We start from the raw sequence: 24,266 nt of genomic DNA on the forward strand, positions 1-24,266 counted from the left end.
AGCGATATATATGTTTGCAGGGCAATTTATGTGTTTGCAGGGCTATTCATGTGTTCGTGGGGCGTGCCATCGCACCGGGCCAGCTCACCGAGGTCTGTGAACTTTGAGCAAGACGGCCATGTGGCATTCATTTAAGTGCTGGTCTGTGTGTTCCAGAAACCGGGCTAGAGAAGGAGGCGGTCACAATATGAATTGTTGGTGGCCCTACTTACTTGGAAAAGATGTAATGTACAAGAACTGATTGGTATAATTTTAGTAAGGATGGGTAAAACAAGAGTACCATTGCAATTCACAATGGTGCTTAAAAACGTGTAGACATGACAAGGTTGAAGCTAACGAGCTGATCATTGGCCACCGCGAGTCAATGTATCCTACTTTTTTTAATAAACCTATGTATTCCTGAGTTCACCTCCCCGAGTGCAAAGTGTGCTCGGACGGCAACAAAGACACTTTGAAGAATAGTCTACCTGGATATCCTGCGAGAAGAAACGTAACTGACATCAATAGATGGAAAGGCTTGCAAAAGTGCAACATTTTCTGTCTAGTACTGTGATAGAATGACATTCTACAGAGCCATTCTCTTCCGTGGTTTATAAGTATGCTTGCTTTTGGCGATGCAATCTGTTCCATATTCAGAACATACTGTACACTAATTGACAAGCTCTAACGTCTCCACACTAATCTATTCCCACCACTTCGTTGTGTATAATATTGTCGCAAAAGCAGTGCATTTTAGCTTTTAGCACTTAAATATGTAGCACAGATCAGCGTAAAGCACCCACCTTTCACTCTTATGTGTGTTAACTTGTAAACAGTGTCAGGCTCGCATCATCTATAAGCGTCTGACATGCCTCAGAAGCAAGCTTAAGCAAGACTACTGCAGAGTGATTTTACTACTGTTCATATTGCTGCTTATATTCCAGTCTCTTTTCAAGCAGTTAAGCCAAGTTAAGCCAAACACGTACCTTCCCAGACGTACAAGCACCAAGTGACAGATGCTCTTCAAAACGTAAATCACTGGCCTCTTGGATGTGACATATATACACTTGGCTTTCACAAGTCTTTTATTCTGTTTTGTGCGTTCTTGTTCTGCTGGGAAGGTGCGCTGTAAACTGAAACAAACTGCAGCTGATGCACTTGCGCCGACGAGCTAAGCCTCAGTAGTTGGGATAATCCGTGCTCAGCCTACCTACGTCTTGACAATCCATTCATGCATGAATGCTATTGTGGAAAGACCTAAAATGCATGATGTATCTTCTTGCCAGCGTTGTAACACAAATTATCTTGCAGCAAAATACTGATGCTGCCTTTTCAAAATGCAGAATGAGTCAAGTAACTTATTTCAATGTGGTCGTCCTTTTATAATCCTTTTGGCTACCGACCAGAAAGGTGGCTGCCATCTGTGCTGTCTTCGACGTCACGAAAATTAATTTACTCAAGGTGGATGTTTATTGTGAATGGGGCAGTTTGTACCTCTTAAGTTTGTACAGGGAGCTAATGCATCAAGCCCTCGACTTATTAAAATTCTAATATTCCTTGAGCTCCAAGGTGTCAGACGGCTTCCTGAAATGTAGTTCTGTAAGAGCCATACTCTTAGCGTTACTTTAACATGCTATTGAAGAAGCTATAGTTGCCTGTAATCTTCAATCCGTAGTGATTCAAGAGCACACTGTAAACTCTGCAAAGGTAGACCATGCTACTCTGGAAGATATAATGTGCTTAATCTGTGCTCGAATGCACATAAACCATTCTTGCCGTGACAACGGCCCAAGGACAAAGAGACAGTCCGAAGTGAGGCACTAGCTACAGAGATTCCTGAAGTTCACACATACAACTAACTTAAAGCATGACCAACGCAATAAGACAGGGCACCAGCCACGCCGAGTACAGAGTGACCGCTCCCATCTTCTCGCGCCACTGTGCGTTGCTACGCACCGTTGCCGGTCAGATATATTTTCCTGCCTGTACGCCGAAATGATGAACCCCGTGAGCCATGACCACGGCGCCGGCGGCGTCCCGGCACTGGCGGCTCCCGACTCAATGGCAGCACGGAGAGGGACACCTTCCAGACAGCTGGCTGGCCGTAGTAGTTGTACGCGCGGCACATGTAAATGTCCTCGTCTTCGAGCGTGACGTTTTGGATGGCGAGCGTGAAGTCTGCTAGGATGGCGTAGCGCGCGCTCCGCTGTGGCAGCTGCTTGCCGTGCCGGTACCACTGTACGATGGGAGTCGGGTGGCCAACGGCCAAGCATAACAGTCGTGCCGTGCTTGACACAGTCACGGTCACCGTCGCGCTCGAGGGCTTGATTGTAGCAGGCACTGGTGGGGGTTAGTGACGACGAGTTTGTGGCGGCGGGAACCATGCATCGAGGGGGATGGGAAATGGGTTGCAAGAAGGTAAAGGAGAGAGGAGGTGCATGCAGGGTTAGTCTAGTGTTTAACAGCGGTGTGCTGTTTTAGTTACAATAAAGCACACCATATCAAAGCAGGCAACTCATTCATTCAAGATGCTTTGCAGCATTCCAACATGCACGAGACAGTACAAAGCAAAGAGTCAATGCACTATGCAGTTGAACCTCGTTATTATAACGAAGTCGCGTTCAATGCAAAAATACCTTTCTTATATCCAATATTCACTTAATGCCAATATTGACGAGAAACATTTCAAGCATTGTTATATCCAATATTTCGTTTTATCTAATATTTCATTATTTAGAAGTTTGATTATTGACCTATAACTGAAGTTCTACTCCAACTTAAAACAGAGGACGAAATAGAAAGGTATGAGGCAAGGGGGTTGTGGGGTAAAGAAAGTGATCAGAACCAATAAAATAACAAGTGTGGTTGGCCTCTCACGCTTTCAGTAGAATTGCCTGTCTAAATATTCAATCACTTAACCTAACTGACTGGTCAAAATGCAAGTCACAACTCTTTTGTGTACTGCATACAGCTTGCAAATTTTGTGTATTTAGTGCATAGCGCAGAACAACCTTCATTCGCAGATTAGCTCCAAGTTGTGCATCTACGCTTTTCTATGCCCTTTCATTTGCAATGTTAGCGTTAGAATGCACGCAGCAATCAGGCCACCTCAAAATGCTGTCTCCTGGCATCAGAGTTACAGGTAGCTCCAGACAAGAATACCTCGATGTCCACTAATTTCTTTTCAGCCACTTGAACTCTCATCCTGCAGCAATGCTGAAAATATTGTACTGGCAGAGCTGCTTTCCACATAAATTAAGACTGATGAAAGCCTCCTATTAAGCATTACGTTGTTGCTATGAGAAAGAACAAGGCCTGCTTACAACAACAGAAGACAAGCTGGCTACAACTTTGTAGCCTACCAAAGTACATTCAAGTCCAGGGTATTGTAGCACCTTCCTCTGGCAGGTCAAGGAGGTTTACAGATCAGCCAGCATAAAAGGTTGGCAAAAAAAAATTGTAGTTCATGGTATGTACAGGACCGTTGCGCGGCTGGAAGATTGGTTTGAAGTAACTAAAGGACTCAGGGCGCCTTTACATAGTCCTCAAATTATCGCACTGACTCTATAATCATGTGTTGCATGTCTAACTCATAAGCATAGTGTTATTTAATCTTTCCATCTCCTTTTCTCTTTCCCCAGTGTAGGGTAGCCAACCGGTCTCAGTCTTGGTTAACCTCCCTACCTTTCATTTATCATTTGCTCTCTCTCTCTCTCTCAGTGATAAGATAAGTGCCGCTTCATGTCTGAACTTTTGCTATTACTTTAGGAAAGTTAGTTGCAACCACACGAAGTCAAGCTTTCTCTACATTGACAACTTTGTGAGCTGTGACTAAAAAAAAATTCAAGCCCGTCTTAGCCCCTATTTTCACACATTAGGAAAGTTGTAGCTCTACTTTTTACCCCCAGTCAAGAATAAACAAGTACAATGACCCAAGTATCTTATATCATTAATGAGTCTTTTTTTAATGTTCGTATGTGTATATATATATATATATATATATATATATATATATATTGTAGTGAAGAGGAATGTCCAGCGCTGCAGGCACATTGCCAGTCGTCCGGGACGCGCGAGCTCGAGATTGCCTGAGCTGCTCTGGTGCCTGCTGCTCTCTTGTACTGTATTCTTAGATTCTGGTGGAGGTGCTGCAGTTTTCCCCCAAGCTGGAATTATGTTCCCGAACTCTGCCATCCGTCATGCCTGACGACCCCAGCCCGACATCACCACCGGTTACTCCAGCCATCGCATGTGCCGGTGCCCAGCGTCAGCAGGATCCTTACATCTTCAGCGGCACTGATGAGAAAGACGTTAAGATTGGGTGGAATCGTATGAACGCGCCAGCAACACCAACAAATGGGATGATCCCCTCAAGCTCGGCAACGCTATCTTCTATTCATCTGGCGTGGCCAAGCTGTGGTTCAAAAACCACGAAGCCGATCTCCGCACGTGGGCTAGCTTCAAAACCGGCATCACAGAAATTTTTGGCTGCCCTGGCGTGCTGTTACGGTTGGCGTCTGGCACCACGTGCAGAAAGGAATTTCACCCGACCTTCTCTCACCATGTCTCGTCGAAATGAGGCGTGACTTCTCCTGCTACGGTTGGCATCTGACACCACGTGCAGAAAGGAATTTCACCCGACCTTCACCCACCATGCCTCATCGAAATGAAGCGTGACTTCCTAATTCACTATGACCATTTTCAAGTCTCTGCCGGTCTGGCGAAAGCCCCGCAGTGTTTACAGGCCCCTTTGTGTGTGTGTGTGTGTGTGTGTGTGTGTGTGTGTGTGTGTGTGTGTGTGTGCGACTTTAGAGGGAACCATTCCTCGAACGGTCAAACTCTACAGGAGAACTTCCACGAACCAGCAACGTGTAAAACAGACGGACAAGCGTCTACAGTTCCTGGAGGCTCGGTACAACCAGAGGCGTGGTATGACCGGAGGCGGGGCCCGCTTTCCGCCAATCCGACTCTGTGCCAGTCACGTAACGTCGACGGAAGCAAGATCCCTCCCACAATTGTAGAGAGCCTATTTAGGGGCTCCGAAATGTACTTTAGATCACTTCATTCTCTTCTCTTCATCTTTCACAACCCTTTGAATAAACCGTGCTAGTTTCGCACTAGAAATCGCCTCGTCCTTGCCCGGTCGCCATGGTCTACCGGATGCTTGCAGCCCACCGACAACGCCACGCTACCCAATAGTAACGTCGGTGGAGCTTCGATAGGCAGGCGTCGCTACAACTCGGCAGCAGTACGATACGCTACCCTAGAGTACGCAACAGTGCGCAAACTTCGCACTGAACAACGCCTACTAAGTCGATCCCAGCACACTGGTGAAACGTTCACCAGCTACATAGAGGACATCGTTGACCTCTGCCGGCGTGTCAACCCAAAAATGGCTGATGCGAACAAGGCACGTCACATCGTGAAGGGAATTCCGATGATGCCTTTCATATGCTCCTCTCCAAAAACCCGTGCACTGTCTCTCAGGTCATTGAGCTTTGCCAGAGTTTCGACGAGCTCTGCAGACAGCGCCTTCTCACGTGGCGCCCCCCTGCTTCCGACGAAACCCTCGCGAGCATGACCGTGACTCCTGAGATGGACTCCCTGCTTTGCCAAATAAAAGAGTTCGTCCGTGCTGAGGTCGCTTATCAGCTTTCGCTGGTGTCCTCAGCCACGCCACCACCTTCGCCTTTGCCGGCCAACCTTCACCAGGTCATCAAAGAGCAAGTGTCCGCAGCTCTCCCTTCTGCCCGCGAGACTCCGCCGGTGTCGACTCTCGTTGCTTTTCCCGAAGTGACTGCACCTCTCGGCTATGCCGAGGCTCTCTCGTGGCCACCACCTCCGACTTTTGTGCCATCCCCATCAGTCGTGCCACTGCATCCAGCTCCCCACTTCGTTCAGCTGCGGTACCCACACAGCAGTGGACAATGGCGCACTCCTGACAACCGGACAATATGTTTTGCCTGTGGTCTACTTGGTCATGTTGCACAATTTTATCGTCGCCGCGCAACGTCCTACCGCCGTAGCTTTGACGCCGCAACATACGTTTCCCCATACCTGTTATCCTCCGCGTCTCAGAACCCTGGCCACATGTCTTCCTACTCGGACCACCGCCGTTCGCTATCACCTCAACGCCGCTCAATTTCGCCAATGCGTCGTCGTCCTTCTTCGCCGGAACGGTAAAACTAATCGTCGCAGTTCCAGAGGCAAGAACTGCGTCACCCACGAACAGACCAAGGCGTCTCCCTTCTCCAACTAATGTCATTGACGTATTTGTGGACGGCGTCGCACTCGCCCTCGTTGACACTGGTGCCGCAGTTTCAGTTACTCGTGCCAAACTTTGCCGTTTGCTCAGATAAGTTATGACGCCACTGTTTAACGCGTCACTTCAAACTGCCAGCGCAGACCGCATCACGCCTGCAGCTGCGTGTACCGCTCGCGTTGTGACCAACAGCCTCCTCTACAACGTCGAATTTTTGGTGCTGTGTTCTTGTTCCCATTATATTATCTTGAGCTGGGACTTCCTTTCCGCTAATAAGGCCGTCATCGACTGTTCTTGTGCTGAAGTGGAATTTCAAACGCTGTGTCATGCCCCACTCCTTGATGCTCGTGAACCTGAAGATAAAGTATTTGTTTCCGAAGACGTTACAATTCCACCACACTTATCTGCCCTTGCCACAGCGTCATGCAACATTGTTGCTAATGCCAGCATACATTTACGCCATCTACAAACTTCGCTCGTCGCAGATGTTCCCCGCTGCCTTTCGCTCTTTTGGATATTCATGCCAGCGTCAGCAGACTGCTCGTCGCCAACAGATTGCCCTGTCCTCTCACGTTGCTTCGTGGGGAGTGCGTTGGCCATGCCCAGTGTGTCGACCCTGCTGCCGTCATTGACATGCCAACTGGTCCCATCGTCACTCATGAGGTCGCCGGAGTGACCTGTAACCCCGCGCAGGAGCCGACTTCGCCCGATGTTTTACATAGCTCAATCGCCGACACGTTGACTGCTTCTCAACGCGCCCAGCTTCTACGCCTTCTCGACAAGTTCGGTTCGTCTTTCGACTGTCAGCATGTTCCCTTGGGCCACACGTCTACTGTTTGTCATCGCATCGACACGGGTACCAGTGCACCACTGCAACAAAGACCATATCGTGTATCCGCGACAGAGCGCCGTGTTATCGACGACCAAGTAGCTGACATGCTCAAGCGCGGCGTCATTCAGCCTTCGGATAGCCCCTGGGCATCTCCCGTTGTTCTTGTTAAGAAGAAGGATGAATCAATTCGATTCTGTGTCGATTACCATCGTATTAATTAACAAAATAACCCGTAAAGATGTTTACCCTCTTCCGAGAAGTGACGACGCCCTTGACTGTCTCCAAGGCGCGGAGTTCTTCTCTTCTATCGACCTACGCAGCGCCTATTGGCACGTCCTAAAACGACCAACCTAAAAAGACCAACCTAAAACGGCCTTTGTAACACCAGATGGCCTATATGAATTTGGTGTCATGCCTTTCGAGCTTCGCAATGCCCCCGCAACATTTGAGCGTATGATGGACAACTTTTTGCATGGTCTCAAGTGGAAAACGTGCCTGTGCTACTTAGACGATGTGGCTATTTTTTCGCCCGATTATCCCGCCCATCTCTGTAGGATGGAGGAAATGTTATAGTGCCTAACTGCCGCCGGCCTTCAGCTCAACCTGAAGAAATGCCACTTTGGCGTATGTCAGCTCACGATCCTTGGCCATGTATAAACACGGTATTCTTCCTGACGCTGCCAAGCTCCGTGCAGTTGCTTATTTTCCCAAATCTTCCTCCGTAAGAGAACTTCGCAGCTTCCTTGGCCTGTGTTCTTACTTTTGCCGCTTCATTCGGAATTTTGCATCCATCACTGCTCCCTTGAATCAGCTTCTACGGAGCAACTTGAACGACTACGCTTCGTCCTCCGCTTGTGACAATGCCTTCCAAGAGTTGCGCCGCCTACTGACCTCGCCGCCTATATTGCGTCACTTCGACCCGGCAGCTCCGAACGAAGTGCACACCGACGCCAGCGGTGTTGGACTCGGCGCTGTGCTCGCGCAGCGCAAATCTGGATACAAGTACGTCGTTTCATACACAAGCCGCACCCTCACCAAAGCCGAGAAGAATTATTCCGTTACGGAGAAGGAATGTTCGGCCATAATCTGGGCACTTGGTAAATTTCGACCCTACATCTATGGCCACCCCTTCGACGTGATTACACAACCATGCACTTTGTTGGCTGTTCACGTTGAAGGACCTCTCAGGTCGATTAGCTCGCTGGGCTTTGCGGTTGCAAGATTTCAACGTGTGCATTGTCTGCAGCTCTGGCGGCCGCCACACCGATGCCGACGTGCTTTCCTGTTCGCCCGTGTCAACTGAAAGCAATGCCTGCCTCTCTGCCGTTAACCAAGTATACTTTCATTCCCTGCAGGCTGCGACATGGCTTCGGAGCAACGCAAGGATGCCTAGATTAGTGCTCTTATCCGCTTCCTCTCAAACCCATCGACTGTTCCTTCACCATCTTGAGCTTTGCGCCACCAAGCATCTCACTTCGAAATTCGGGATGGACTTCTCTATCGCCGGAATTATGTCTCTGACGTCCACAAGTGGTTGCTGATCATACCTCGACATCTTCGTGGTGAAGTATGTTCTGCCTTCCATACTGACCCACAGTGTGCACATGCGGGTGCCTTTAAGACATACACCCGGCTTTGCTCCAGGTATTATTGGCGTGGCACGTACACCTTTGTGTGCAAGAACATTCTATCGTGCCCTCAGTGCCAACGCTGCAAGGTTCCTGCTCACAACGTCTCCGGTCCACTCCAGCCAATCCCATGTCCTGCCAGGCACTTCGATCGCATTGGCATTGACCTTCGTGGACCCCTTCCGAGCTCGGCTTCCAGAAACTGCTCCATAGACGTCGCCATCGACCATTTGACGCGGTACGCAGAAACAGTTGCTCTGCCTGCTGCCACAGCTCGTGATATTGCATCCTTCCTCCTGAAAAACTTTATTCTATGTCACGGTGCACCTCGCAAACTTTTGAGTGATAGAGGATGTGTCTTCCTCTCCGAAATCGTAAACCGCTCCTTGCTGAATGTCGCATCATTAATCGCACCACCATCACCTACCATCCTCAAACTAATGGTCTGATGGAAAGATTTAACCGCACCCTTGGCAACATGCTCTCCAAATACGTCGCCTCTGATCACACTGATTGGGACCTTATTTTGCCATTCATCACGTTCGCCTACAACACTGCACCACAGGCGACCACAACCTTCTCCCCATTCTTCCTCTTGTATGGCCGCGAACCTTCGACTACCCTCGACACCATTCTTCCGTACAGACCCAACTCATCCGAATGTACACCCATCTCTGAGGCTGCCCGCCACGCAGAGGAATGCCGTCAGCTCGCCCATTCCTTTACAGCCGTCGACCAATAGCAACAAAAGTCTCGGCGTGACGATGATCACCCGCATTGTCACTTTCTTCTGGACTCCCTCGGTGGCTTTGGGTTCCCGCCATTCCTGCTGGACTCTCATCCAAGTTTGTGTCCAAATATCAAGGACCCTACCGTTTTGTCGCGCAGACATCACCTGTGAACTATATTGTCGAGTCTGTCACGCCACCTACGAACCAACGCCGTCGTGGTCGTGAAACCATCCTCGTACAACGCCTGAAGCCGTATTCCACCCCATGATTCTGTGTTCACCATGAGTCGCCAGTATGGCTCCTTTTCCTATTGGGGGTGATTGTAGTGAAGAGGAATGAATGCCCGGCGCTGCAGACACATTGCCAGTCTTCCGGGAGGCGCGAGCTCGAGATTGCCTGAGCTGCTCTGGTTGAGACACGCTGCCTGCTGCCTTCTCGTGCCATATTCATATATATGTATATATATATACACTGAGCTCTTTCTTTCTTTGTTTCTTTCCTTCTCTCTCAATTTGTGTATATCATGTACAGTACAATGTTTGAAACTGTGTCATTGTACTAGTTTTGTTTATATACAGCTTATTTTCAGTTATTATGCCTTTCTAATCCCTTGTACGCCTGCTGCTAAGTTATTCACCTTTCTTGTTATATAATAAACTAAAGCAGTACCGATAGGAGGTCCTCGTGATAGCCTTACTTTGAGACCTCCTCATGCTGACAGTTATCGTACACCAAACATTCTTGCCCCTTTAAACAGTGTTATTAAACTACAAACGTCGACTAAATTTGAAGCTACAAATAGCAACATCCTGTACTCTAAAAAAGATGGTAGTGCTTTAACACTGATAATCACAAACACAGAACCATGCGCAACCAAAATGCACAGATTTTCATGCACTCAGTGTTAATACCTGGGCATGCAGTCGGGTGAACTTTAAACGAAGGCAATGTAACTTAATGTGCACCAAATCATATAAAGTACTATACGTTCCTTCCATGTAGTATTTGTAGCAGCTGGCATCCCAAATGACCATGCCCAAATACAGACGCCTGACTGACCAATGAAGTTTTGACCTAAATTCACACTCTGGCTATGGGAGACATGACACAGTAAGAGGGTGGGGGGGTCTCTAGATTAAGCGATGTATTATCTGGAGTCCTTTTTACCATACAATACACAGCGTGGATGTGGGACAAAAATCCCAAGTGTTTCTGCATTCGCCCATGCCCCTCCTTCGTTGTAGTGCGGCATACCAGAGCTTGAAATCAAAACTATGACTTAAACGTGCTCAGCATCCAAACGCTATGTAGTACCACTACAGAGGCAATGCAGTAGATGAATCAAATTAATCCTCATGCCGAACTGGCTTTGCCACTCCGCGTTTCCTTTTTTTTTAATTTTCTTTCAGCAACGCCTAACTATGCGGACTTCACCTTGCGAGACTCAAGACAACCATTGCGTTCTCAGAGTTTCCAACTAGGGAGACAAATCTTGTTGCTTTCCCTATGAAAAGTAAGTGTCGTGATAGTGCCGTGAGACTTACACCACAAGAACTAATGATGGCACTAGCAGTGAGGCCTCAAATAGCTCGGATACACAGAAGGCCACACTGACAGCATCAAATTAAACCTGACAGCGTGAGAAGCACACTGGTTTCAGTACACTCTTCACTGTCATGAAGCGTACATGCTTTCGAGTACTATCAGAAATATGAGAGCAGCACACAAAGTTTGACATGTTTTCACGTAAGCTATCATTCATAGATAAGTTCATTGGCATGATCACAAAGCACTCTAAGTTCCCAAAAGCCGTGCCCTTAGGTTACCATGTCTTTATTTGTTGTAGACTGTGTGTAAACTGATGGGGCCCACATTGCATAAGTCTGCATGTAAGAGTCTGCATCAATTTGCAGTCAAACAGATTTGCAATGTCAGGAGTGCGTCGACGTAGCTTAATGACAAGCCCTGCTGCCTCAAGGTTAAGTGTGCTGAAGTTTGCTGGCGAGGAAAAGAAAGGGAGAATGCATTATGGATACCTTCTCCTTAACTCACCGAACACAATAAGGTTGGTGACATGTGACACCTTCTGGCGCCCGTCATCGGCAGTGCACCGGTAGGGGCCTGCGTCGTCGCCCGTGAGCTGGGAGATGTGCAACGAGCCATCGACCAAGATCTTGAAGCGCCCCTCATTGCTCTCAACCGACTCATCACGGAAGGTCCACGTGACAGACACTATCAGGAACGGCCGGTCGAGGCACGACAGTGTCACGTCAGAGCCAGCGTTGGCTGTCACCTCGGGCATTGCGTGTGCTGCCATTTCTGCCGGACGGTGCACAAGCGGTGACAGGCCTGCAAGAAACCAAAGTTTGATTATTCTGGATTAGATTAACCGACTCATGAATCTGTTTTCGGCGTAAAACCCTACATCAGAATCTAAGGTCATGCCACAATGAACCCTATTGTTAAAAAGGTTATGCTCACTAATCCTAGACCCCTTTTTGCAGTCTTCATCTCTTTTCATTTTTTTTATTTACAAAGGCAAAGCTGCTTTTTTTTTGGTGGGAGTAGGCATAGGTACTAAAAATCAATAAGTGTTTTACCTTCATTTGTTGGCTCAGGAGTTAGAATTGGAGTCTGCGTCGTTGTGGACACGTGTGAGGTGGTACTTTCTGCAAAAGAAAGTGCTTGCTTATTATGATGACTTTTAACTTCCTATACTTTGAAAGAGAGGCTTTTCTATGGGGAGAAACATAATTACTACTAAATGCATTTCGCTTCCGCTCTATATTATTCCACTCTATAAAACATGCAAGACCGATTGAAATTATTCAACATATTAAATCAAAAAAATGAGCCCAACATATCCGCCTTTTGAAACTTTTGAAGACAACTGAATCAAAGGGTGGTTCGGAATAGCTGGTTTTAATTTAATGGAAGTAGTCTGCATAGTTGCCCGGACACATAATGATAAAAGAAATGCAAACCACGAAACTAAAAGCTTCAGTGGTCAAACCTTGCTCAAATGCACTACCTGATAAAAGTTGACAAGTTTCAGGAATGCCTGTTCATCACGATCAGTACAACTCATCATGCGATCGGCAGGACTCATCCTTGACAATATTAGTACAAACTGTGCCAATATAATCTTGGACTTGGGGGTTAAAGGGCTAAGTTTAGACTTTAAATTATCTCCCCCCCCCCCCCCACGAACAAGGTTACTCTTTTGAAAGAACATGTTTTTTTTTTTGCCCCTACCCGGAATTAAAATGAAAAGCTGGAGATACATGTCACCTTAGGTGATCCTAGATTGTCGCCTGTCATTGTCACAGAAAACCAGTGACAGACGGCACCTTCGCTGCGGCAATTACTTTATCAATTCTGGATCACCGTGGATGAGTCAGCTGCTGATTGAAACGATCACATTATAAATGCCACTGCATGACGATGCTGTGCCTACGAGCATGTGTAATGCAGCAGTTGCATTGTTGGAAAAGGACCCCCCATGTGACAGTACGTACACACTAAAGAAGGCGCGGATATCAAGGCTTCATATGAAAGCAGGGAAACTGTTCAGCGGGAAAACTGCTGCAGACCCCTGCTGGAAGTGTGCATGCCCCCTCGCAACCCACCAGGGCCAGGGGCTGCTTGTGAGCACGTGTCGTCGTTATGTCAGGTTTTTTTAATGTCCTTTCTTGTGCACGGTTCACATTTAACTGTGGGCTCTTATGCTACAGAGTTACCTTTAAGTTTATCAAACGTTATTTTGTTCCCTGCACTGCCTCTTCTAGCTCATGAAGGGATGCTCAGGAACCCCTCCCCCATAACAGTCGCTTCAAGAGGTTGTCAAGATGATGCTCAGCACTACGCCTCCTGTGTACAAAATCATAACCTAAAAACTAGGCAGCAGCTTAGCCAGACATTCTACTTATGTTAGGCTCCCTCATTACACAATGTGCAGTATACAATGGGAGTGTTCAAATAGTGAAATTTCTAAATCAGATCAAATAGAATTACCTTTTCATTTCCAAAGCCACATGAAATAGGAAGTTTGCGCGGAGTCTGTTTGGCAAAAAAAAGGAATCGGCCTTAAATGCACACACACATGCATGTAATATCCTTCACTATTACACATCCGGACAACTGAGGAAATTTTAAATGAGAAACAACTGGTTACAATTACTATACGGAATACCGTGACAATGACAGTAATGAAACAAGGGAACAGCATGTTGCTAGATGCATTGAGAGTGTTGTGTTCGCCGAAGGATTATTATTTTTTTATTATGGGGTTTTACGTGCCAAAACGACTTTCTGATTATGAGGCATGCCGTAGCAGAGGACTCCGGAAATTTTTACCACCTGGGGTTCTTTAGCGTGCACCTAAATCTAAGTACACAGGTGTTATCGCATTTCGCCCCCATCGAAATGCAGCCGCCGTGGCCGGGATTCGATCCCTCGAACTCGTGCTCAGCAGTCCAACACCATAGCCACTGAGCAACCACGGCGGGTTTCGCCGAAGGAGAATAGTTACATACTACATCACTGTGTATTGTTTTAAAGGGATGAAAACATGGTGAGACTGACCAAATACAGTTGAACCTCGTTATAACCGTCATACCTGACACAAAAATACCTTCGTTATATCCGACATTCGTTATAGGCACCCATCTGCTAACACTGATACTGGTGATAAAGTTCTTAAAGTCATTTCGTTATATCCAATAATTCGTTATATCCATGTTCTTTAATATTGTGGTTCGACTGTACTAATAAGCTGGGACAAATTCGCATACAGGCTGCCTAAATGCAGGCCATATTCTTATTGAGTGACTATAAATTATTCACCAGAAGTTATCTGTGCTGTGCAGTCGCTCAGAAACTGGTGCCCCTATGCAACAACTTCAGCTATTCTGTCCCGGAATCATTCAGAACAGTCCTCACAAATGTTGTTCTAGTATCTTCGAGATATCGACAAGTGCTTTTCTCCTTTGCATATTAGAAGAAAAAATATTAGACAACCTCGAATAGCGAATTTTCAAATCAAGTATGAGTTGACTAGCAGGGACTATTCAATTTCCACTCGAAATTTCAACTATTTGTGTGCTCCTTCTACACAACCAAGGCGATGAAAGAAATTCCAAATTCTTAAAGCAAGGAAACAAAGATTACTAAGCCCCACCAGTAACAACAGCCTGGACACAGACGTGAGCGCAGCCATAATAGCAGCACTTGCGGACGTCGGGACAGTCGGCGTCCACTCGGCAAACATCTCGGCAGTCGGCTTGGACCACGGCTGCAGGTTGTGCCTCCACTTCGGCTACGGGGCAGTGGCCAGGCTTGTTCACTGTTCAATAAGAAAAACTCTTGTTACAGTGAACTTACACATGTCAAAAGTGTCGCCTCAAGCTAAAGCAGAAATATGTCAATTATACCACAACAATTTTGTGCCAGTGTTCTTTTACACCTTTGCAGAATTCTGCTCCTTTCCGCATTCTTGCTGAAATGCTCTTGTGATGGTCTTTGGAATTTTAGTTTGGTGTGCAGAAAGTGCAGCTTTACAATTGTTTTTATGTGATTCATTAGCTTAAAATATCATACTGTTTGTTTTTGAAGTTGTAGAAATCCTACCGCATGCTTCTCCCACGTAAAATGATGACACTTACCAAGTATTAAGGTTTATAAATATTGCATATATTAGTTTTACGCTAGAGTTGGTCTCAAAATTGCATCATCTGCATTATCACAATGTCGTGGGACAGCCCAATTTGCTTATTTCATGTAGCAGTAAGAAGAGTTGTGATAACATCACTCATAAAAATATAAGCAAGATTGCTGCATGGATATTTTATGGTTACGCTCGTGTGTAGCAGCTGCAGCAATTGCAGGGAGAGCGAGCCAGTGTATCATGACATCATGAGGCATCCACCTCCTGAGCATTGAAGCCAGAATTGTTTAACAAGTAACCAGGGGACTCTTACACTTGCCAGTAATGTTTTTTTAGAGTTAATAGAACTTGAGCTGCATTGAATGTAAAAAGCAAAAACAAATGACAAGCAGAAAATAACATGTCACATTCGCAGCATGAAATTGTGACGAAACAGAGGACACCAGGCATTAACTTGTTTACTGTTCAATGTAACAGCAATGTACCGTACACAAAAGTGGATCAGCAGAACACTTTTACCAACCAATGTCATAGCGCTTAAACAACTGAATTTCCAACTTGCCTTGCTGGTCTCATTCAGCTGTAATTTATGAAAATAGTAACACATAACATGTAAATTTTATTATTATATGGCAATGCACACACCTTGTCGTGAAGGGCATAGTCAACACACAGTGGTACCTTCACAGGAATACCGTGTGCAGTTGGCAAACTGTACATAGTATCGTCCGGTATTTTGCAATGAAATTGAGGTTTAGTGAATTATGGTTGTACTGATGCCGAGTTAACTCCTTTACACTCTTGTGGAAAAAAACATAGCTCACTGTTACATACTTCCTAAAATATAAGAGAGCATTTATGACTCAAAATTTGAATGGACAAACTTCAGAGGAAGCGCAGCTTTTGAAGCAGAGAACCACTGCTACTGGAGCATTTCCCATTACCTCTACGGATTGCTTTACGACAGTATTATGGCACAACGCTTCTGCGGCAAGTGACACTGCCACCTAGAGTGCCTAAGTCAGGTGATTTGCTTTTAATTTTGCCATGTTCCACGACTCCTGCTTCCTCAAGGTGAAACAATTGAAAACCAAGCTACGCAACCCATTGGTTCAGAGGACTTCCATGGGGCAGTTCAAAGTACACATACAAAGTGCCAGACATGCGAAGCAAAACCACAATGAAAGGCTTGGCAAACGCTCACCAAGGCGACACACCGGACGATAGTTGGCGCTGCCGTCGGCACTTCGATATGCCTCAATCCTGCAAAGCTCTTCTTCGTGGCACGAAAAGGTCTGAAAAAAAAATGCGAACACCTAAAGTTACGGTCGTCATTCTTGACTCATACACAAAGCCTGGCTCTTTGATAATTGTCACATGATGCTTCAATGTAGACTATTTTTAAAGCAGACTTAAAGGGAACTCGGAAACCTGTTCATCTTCTGAAAAGTTCCTTACAACACAGTCTGACAACGCATAGCACAGCTGAGGGTTTAATTTAAGACAGGACCTTCAGTGCAGCTGGTTCTACAGACAATCCATTCATAACAGACACTTTCTCAAAGAATCACCCACTGCCCTTTACTGAGGCATTCAAACAAGGTAGTGATTTTGGCAAGCATACAGGAATGATCTAATCAATAGAAGAAGTTCGAGTCTAGTTACGCACTGTAAATGGATACAGGTGCAAACCATGCTTCGAAGCCATGGCCACCTTAGAGTACCACCACAGCAGAAATTTCAAAAGCATTCAGCGTTGGAAAACTCAGTGACAGAGCCAAACTACCAGTGGCTTTGCCTGTGAAAAAAGAGTTTACTCTTCCAAACTAATGTGCCTTATGTACATACTCTATGTGCCTTATGTACGTACTCAAAAAACTGAACAAAAGTTTTACCTTTTGCTCATACCTCTTTGCCCTTTTTGCTGTTTGATAGTGACAGCTTTCTTTAGCTACTTCATCCACTTTGGATGGACTTTGGCCGATGTCACACAATAAAAACCTGCAGGAGAGTAAACTTGGACCACTATAGGCATGCAATGTCTTGCCAAGCAGACATGTCACCGAGTAGGATGCTTGCTGCTCGATGCTTTCTGGCCTTGTAGACTACTTGGGTGACTGGGTATGTTCCCCTGGGTATGTGCCCGAACAGATAACTTTAGCAATGCATAAATGATCACAGTATGTGCCCATTCTTGGGCAATCCCCCAGGAGAGAAAGGTGCGAGCGCAGGCAAAGAATTCTGTTTGTCCTGACGATCCCGTCTTTCATCTGTATTGTGAATGCACTTCAGCAAGGACCAGTACAAGGAACATGCCAGTACAACAAAGGAATTGAGAACTCTGATTTGCTGCTTTGCAACAAATGCGCATAGTGGTGCCACCACTACCCTCCACTGCCGCCGCCAAGCTGCAGTGTGCGTGGTAAGCGCCGGTTGACACCAAAACAAACACAGCGCAAGAAGGTTTGGTCCCTGCAGTAGCTTTAGTGCTTACGCTCCTTCACCCTTTCCCCATGAAGAAAAGAAGGAAAACATTACAGGCAGTGTCCAAATCCAGCGTCCAGTGACCGATTTCCTCGTAGTAACTAAAACAGATCTCCTAGACGATAATTCTGCGGACTGTATAAGGAGGGGGAAATTAATAACTAAAAAAAAATAAAAGCAAGTCCTCGCGCTCACCCTCTGCAACAGCGAGTTGTAGAAACTGTATCCACGGAAACCAACACTGGTAATAAGCAGCTTTCAATGGCCTGCACCTGTACCTTCCAACACTCCCAGGTTTCAGCACACAACATGTTGCGAAGCTCAATGCCATAAAATTGTCTTCGGTTACAAATTTCTTTGCACGAAATGTGCAGAAAAAGATTGCTGACTGTATTTTTTTACAAAGTGTCTCTTGAATTTATGCTAAGTGAAGGTCTTCCTTTATTAAATGTGCTGAGCCTGCTCGATTGAGTACGATATGGTGCGCGACCTTCACAATTAAGTGACCTGTATGACGAAGGATTTACGAGGTCCCAAGTGCGTCATTATAAAAGCATTCGATTGTAAGGTAATTTAGAAATGCATGATACTGAATTACTCGCATCTTGGTGACTTTTGCCATAGATTTCACTTTCACTGTTCATTTTTGGGCTTCTTGATCTTGCATTTCTTGGCGGGCGTTTGTCTTTCGCTTCTGCACCTCTACCGGCTTTCCAAACTCCTGCTTGTGCCAAGGCTTATCTTTCTCATATTGCCCAGAAGTATGATTAGCTAAATTAGCTACACTTGAGATCTCCCTTTAGTAGCCTCTTAACAATTGTCAGTCATAATAAAGTTGCAACCAAATGGCTTATTCATTTTTCTTTTGCTATTTTCCTAGCACTGCCACCCTGGGTCCCCCTTTTTCTATTTTGCTCTCTCTCTCTCTTTCTGCTCGCCTCTGCAGCCCCATTCTCAGCCCATTCTCCCCAGAAGCTGCAGGCCATATTTGCTGACAATGACACCGACAACGGGTCATGCTTACTTCGCAAGGGTTGCTGCAGCGGCATTGGACACAACCGCGGTGGTCCACCGTCTGGTTCTTCCCAAGGGGACACTGCAGGTCCTCGCAGTTTGACGGGAGGCACTCCGGTGCTGGTGTCTGTGGTGGAGCTGCTGGTGTCAACGGAAACAGTGCCGGAAACGGCGTGACCGCCATCGGTGGCTTAACACGTGGGTCCAACTCCTCGTCCGATTTCTCGTGCTTCCGAGAAGATGGTGGCATCTGTTTACCGCCGTCCAAGTCGGGTTCACTGACTTCGTTTTTGGGGGTGTCCTCTGCAAGCACAGAGATCAAAGCACTGCCTGAAGGTGCGGTTCTGCTGGGCAAGGAGGTCAGCGTTGTTTAAGAAACACTGCGTGAGCCAGAATTTGGTTGAGAGTTGCGAGCTTCGTGTGCTGGTTTGCAAACTCTAGTGAGCGAGTGCCAGCCATGATTAGTGAGAGCTGACGACCAACAGAAGTGCACAGAGTTCTTGCAACTGTTACAAAACGACATGTGGGCCCAGTTTTGTTGACAGCTTTGAATTCTGCCCACAGTTAAATCTGTTACTCTTACAGTTACATAAAATGTATTCCCTTATTCAAGGCATTCAAGCTTACAAAGAACATCTAGAATCATCTTTTTTTATAGCTGCATCTCCATGTAACTTACGGTTATAGAACATTTGAATAATATAGCTGCTTTAAATTGATATTGACACGTGCACTTGCCTATCTTTATCAGGCGACCACGTTTCGCTGCCTACCAAATGTTATCGCAAAGTGCGGGAAGTGCCTGCATGTATCCGAAGTTTCTGGAATGTTATCGACGCTTCTATCCGCTGTCTGTTGTCGCCGAACCTTGTGTTACATGATTTCATCGCGTGACGCGAATGGTGTAGAACTTTGTGGAAGACACGCAGGTCCCAAGGATTAGTCTGGAACATTCAAAGACTGCTGTATAAAAGCCGACGCTTGACCCGCTGATCAGATTATCACAGATCGCCGACTGTGTTTGCCGCTGTCGCCATTCTTTGAGTGTAGCCTCTTTCTGAGGGCACAAGTTCGCTCAATAAAACGCTAGTTTAGTCTTTCCCAGTTTGGCTGCTTTCTTCGCCGTCGCTACCACGTGACAATATTCAGCAGCCTATATATGTCCTATCCTGTTTTTACTGGACAGGACATAAAGGTTTCAAAAGGTTACAAAGGTTTCAAAAAGGTTACAAAGGTTTATCTTCCCGTTAGTGCTTACATTGTAAGAAACCTTTTAGCTGATTATTCCAGTTTTCTCATAAGAGCTTTCCAGTGTTCCGTAGCATACTGACAGGCTTTCTTGCACTCTAATATATGTCCACACGCAGGCAAAATAAAGGAAAGACTCTCTGTTTCCATTTAAATGCCTGACTACTTCCATAACATAAACTCGTCTAAAGATAATATTAATTTTCAACTAGCACCAGCTTTCTAGTCTCAAGTGTAATGATATACTTTGGTAATGAATTGTTTTCAAGTAACTCAACAAAACTGGCTCATAGGGGTGAGGGTACTACCTATCAAAGCATGTTTTTATTGCCCATCCTATCAGTGCATTTCATAATGTGTAAAAAGCAGCACCAATGGGAAGCATACTCATGCGCAAGCCTCTCTCACCATCTCTGCTAACCACAAAATTTGTACACAGCTGCTCATAAGATAGCCTTGAGTGCCACTGAAAACAGCCAAAGCTGCCTTGATAATGATAAATACGATGACAATGACATGACAGCAAAGGAGATGACAACGAAGGTAACACCAACGCACAACAACTGATGAAATGATGGCATGACAATGACAGCCAAAGGTGACGACAATGACAACAAAATAAAGACAACAATGACAGCAATGAGATCAACAGCACGGCAACTATGACTATGATTTGAGGACAATGTGTTGCTGATAACGACGACAGAGGCAGAACAGCGATGACAACTCCAAGACAGCACCATGGCTCACATCAGATGAACCCAAGATTGAATACTATCTGGAGGCAGTTTCTTTCTTTACGGCAGCTTTTCCTGTCAAGAAAACATAACACTGGCATCTGTCGCAGATGCCACAAACTCTCTCCGTCAAACTACTGCACAAGGCAGGTACAGCAGGTGTGACTACATCAGTGGTACCGATGCAATTACGAGGCACACTGTACCACGAGCTGGTGCATTCCTGAATGCAGCATCTCTTAAGACTCTAAGATTACCATCCATAACATTCTGAAACCTCGCACACCTCTTCAATTAGCTCCATGCAGAATGTGCGACTTCCTGCTCATCGCAGTTATTGCAACAGCAGTCGGCTCGCATTAGCGCATGTACGAGCATGCAACAGAGCAGCGCATTCACATCTACATGCAAGAAACATTTGATGGGCCCGCCTCCACCTACTTGTAACCCCAGAGCAGAACTTCATGCAGAATTCGGCCGACTTGAACCGGTTCTTATTGCCTCCACAGCCAGTATACACGAATCGCAGGCAGACGCCGGTCTGTGCGTCGTAGAACCACCGTTCATGCACCTCATTGCAGTCGCCGGGGTCAACCGTTTTCTTGCATATGCCTGCACAGTTCAGTCACAGCTTCTGCAGGCTTTTGCTGCCGCCTTGTTTAGCACTGTCTGCACTACACTACTACGTGCTTTAGTGTTCTTCAACTTTTTAAACATTATTGCCATTATACTGAGTACCAGTCTCTTTAGAAAGAATACATCTGACCAAAGCATCTAGCGCAGCTAGTAAGAGAAAAGGAAAGCCAGAAAAGTGGCAGACACATAAGGGAGAATGTCTACTCGAAAGTGAACTGGAAATTATAAGAACGCTGATATGAGTAGCATTAGTGTGGTTATCCTCCATGGCCGCTTAACCAAACCCTCCTTTGTCTGGTAGCATTGACAGAGCAGAATTACCCATCATATATCTTAACTAGTGCATGATAATCTTCTCTATATGCTAAGTATGTTTATACTGCGGAGGTAGGAATTGTAGGGCTAGCCAAAAGTTTCTCTCTCCCTTTTTCTTTGCAGGCTTTAAGGAGTAAAGCTCTTGTATACCAAGCTATCCCTATAGTTTAACTTAAACAGCTAGTCTCATCTAAGGCATATCTCAGGCTACCGAATGAAATCTCTCCAGATTTTTAGAAAAGGAATGCTCATGTAGGAATGCAAAATATTGCAGTGACCAATGGGCTGTCACTACAAGACAGCGTAGAAACAATGTTCACCCAGTTAGCATTATTACCATTACAATGCGCGTTGGTAAAATATTAAGTACACCAAATATTACTAATCACTATTGCAGGTATTAGTATGTACTACATTTATTACCTTTAATACATCTGTTAAGTAAAGGAACAAGCAGTGCAAGTGAGAAGGCATGCAAGTGCATATTAGTACGGGAGGGTGTTACCTTTTCCAACGTGCCTAGGCTTAGTGGGATGCCGGGTGGGTGGTTCTACGGCTAGAAAGACCAAGACAAACATGAGCAAAGGGTTCGAGAAAAGGTTGTGAGCTCTTCAACAAAAATTGCACACACAAACATCACAAGGAGCCAAGTGTAGCTGTGACTACAATAAATTTGTACTGCAGTCAAGTGCCGCTTTCAATGGTAACTCTCACCCAGTGTCGACAAGTGTGCTTTGACTGTCAAACCTTACAATCAGGCAATGTCACTATGCTACAAACACAAAGGACCGTTACGGGCTTGACTGATCAGTCAGAGCAAGTGGCGTAAGTGTCATTAAACTTGCTTTGCATGCTAAGTAACTACATACACGCACGCACACCAGGTGTTTTATAGCAAAGCTGTTAAGGGAGTTCCACAATGGTTTTTGTAGGACAAAAACCAGCGTGCAACAGCATGGTTGATATGAAATGTAAACACAACACAACATCTGCAGAAGCCACAAGTTTGCTTTAAAATGTTCCTAACAGCACGTTTCCGCTTAGGGTGGGCGATTATCTTAGCCGTGTTACAAGCGTCAAAGTATGAATAGGGTACACTTCTAACGTATCAGTGTAAATGTGGCTGCTATCGCTGCCGCTCGCGATTTGTTGCGTGCCCACGGGTGCATACAAGAAGAATCGAAAGACGCCTTTTTTGTTGTTGTTCATAGCCATTATAAAGCCTACACATAATAAAGGTGAGTTTGGTTGTAGCCTTTCTTTTTTTTGTCATGGAAGTGCGGAAAGTGATGAAACGAATGAAATGGGGCATCTGCTTGAGAATGGCTGATGCGTGCAGACCGCTTGGTTTGTCTTGAAGAGTCGTTCGCGTAGCCTTCGACGGATAGCGCGATCATTATTAGCTAGACTTGGCACACGACATATCGCTACGGCAAGTTCAGGGTGCGATCATTACACGGGAAATAAAAAAGAGCGAATCTTGACGACAAAATTCAGGGGTGCGATCATCACGCCAGTGCGACCATTACGTGAGTAAATACGGTATTATATGCAGTTTTTTTAAACAGAAATTTATAATTTTTGTTTCTTTTGTCGCCTTATACTGGCTCCACCCTGTAGGCCAGCAAGAAGTTTGTACAGTTGCAGCAGTGAAAGCTGATGTCGTGGTGCTGTAATGGAGCCTCCATGGGAGCCGTCACTGCGGCTGTGTTCGAGCGAGGCCACGAGCCAGCAAACCTCTAGTACCAGAAGTACCTCTAGTACTTCAGAAGGACTTATAGAACTAGAGGTTTCGCTGTCTTTGATGTATCAGTCGTCAGACTGGCAAGTGTCAAGGACTTCTAAAGTTCTAAGGGTTCTCTAATGCACACTTAAACCTAAGTGCACGCCCAAGATTTTTTCTCGGGGGGGGGGGGGGGGGCACCCAAGGTATCTTTTCTACGAAAATGAGGAGCGGAGGGGGCACACCTTTACTAGTACAAACATGAACGATGCCCACTGTTTGCCATAAAGACCAGTAAATCCGCAAAAAAGAAATGAAATAAGGTGTATGTCACAGGTACACCTGTGAGATGCACCTCTACGTTACTTGACAAACAAGGAACCACATCAAATGAACTCACGCAGGAAAGAAGCACAAGAAGAAAACTACCAAGAACCAAACAAGCGAGTCTCAAATAAAGATTTCTAGTAGCGTTATTTGAATTAGATCTGGAAGCATTATAGATAAATATATACTTCCGGTACAATCACACTTCTTTTGAATCCCTCATTTACTGCTCTGCCGAGTACCAAAACCGACTCGTATTTTTATTTGTGAAAGTTGCCTAACGATGCGTTTCCATTTGTCCCGTACAACCACGTAGAGCGCCGGACGTCACGGTTCTAGACGTATGGCACCCACCGCAGGAGGTTAGAAAAAAAAAACACGCAAGCAAAGCAGAGAAGTGTCTATGTCAGGTGGCTCGATTGATAACCGTAGAAGCGTCATTCTAAACACACGAAATCATTCTCCACTTCCAGCGGTGTTTTCTCTACTTCCTTCTTAAATAATAAGATGTTGATTCATAAACATTTTCACAAACACTGGTTAAATTTCTAAATTTTTCCTTTTCCTTCCTGTCTGGCTGTTGCCTTGGCTCTCTCCCCTAGTATATTGCGTAATTTCCGAATTCCCTGCGACTCTTGTTTCCAGTTGTCAATTTGCGCGAGAGGTGCTGTACAAGTAGGGTAAA

At 45.7% G+C, this 24,266-nt stretch overlaps 2 protein-coding genes across 2 annotated transcripts in view; both read right to left on the bottom strand.

Annotated features, from left to right (window-relative positions):
- Positions 1-1,520: 1,520 nt before the first annotated feature.
- The window catches only part of LOC126534689 (uncharacterized), a 75,576-nt gene continuing 52,830 nt past the window's right edge, over positions 1,521-24,266 (bottom strand). Inside the window, exons 21-23 of the mRNA XM_072289513.1 lie at positions 21,042-21,192; positions 11,485-11,807; positions 1,521-2,319 (exon numbers count right to left, since the gene is read on the bottom strand). Coding sequence (XP_072145614.1) covers positions 1,928-2,319; positions 11,485-11,807; positions 21,042-21,192 — 866 coding nt within the window. The 3' untranslated portion in view covers positions 1,521-1,927. The remainder of the gene's footprint in view (positions 2,320-11,484; positions 11,808-21,041; positions 21,193-24,266) is intronic.
- Positions 11,692-18,883, bottom strand: Kal1 (anosmin-1 Kallmann syndrome 1). Its single transcript, XM_072289303.1, has 4 exons — positions 18,606-18,883; positions 16,302-16,392; positions 14,612-14,776; positions 11,692-12,101 (listed from the first exon to the last, which is right to left on the bottom strand). Exons 1-4 carry the CDS (start codon positions 18,843-18,845, stop codon positions 12,010-12,012), a joined length of 588 nt encoding a protein of 195 aa, XP_072145404.1. The 5' UTR covers positions 18,846-18,883; the 3' UTR covers positions 11,692-12,009.

The sequence above is a fragment of the Dermacentor andersoni genome, chromosome 7 (assembly GCF_023375885.2).
Source record: "Dermacentor andersoni chromosome 7, qqDerAnde1_hic_scaffold, whole genome shotgun sequence".
Taxonomy (NCBI): domain Eukaryota; kingdom Metazoa; phylum Arthropoda; class Arachnida; order Ixodida; family Ixodidae; genus Dermacentor; species Dermacentor andersoni.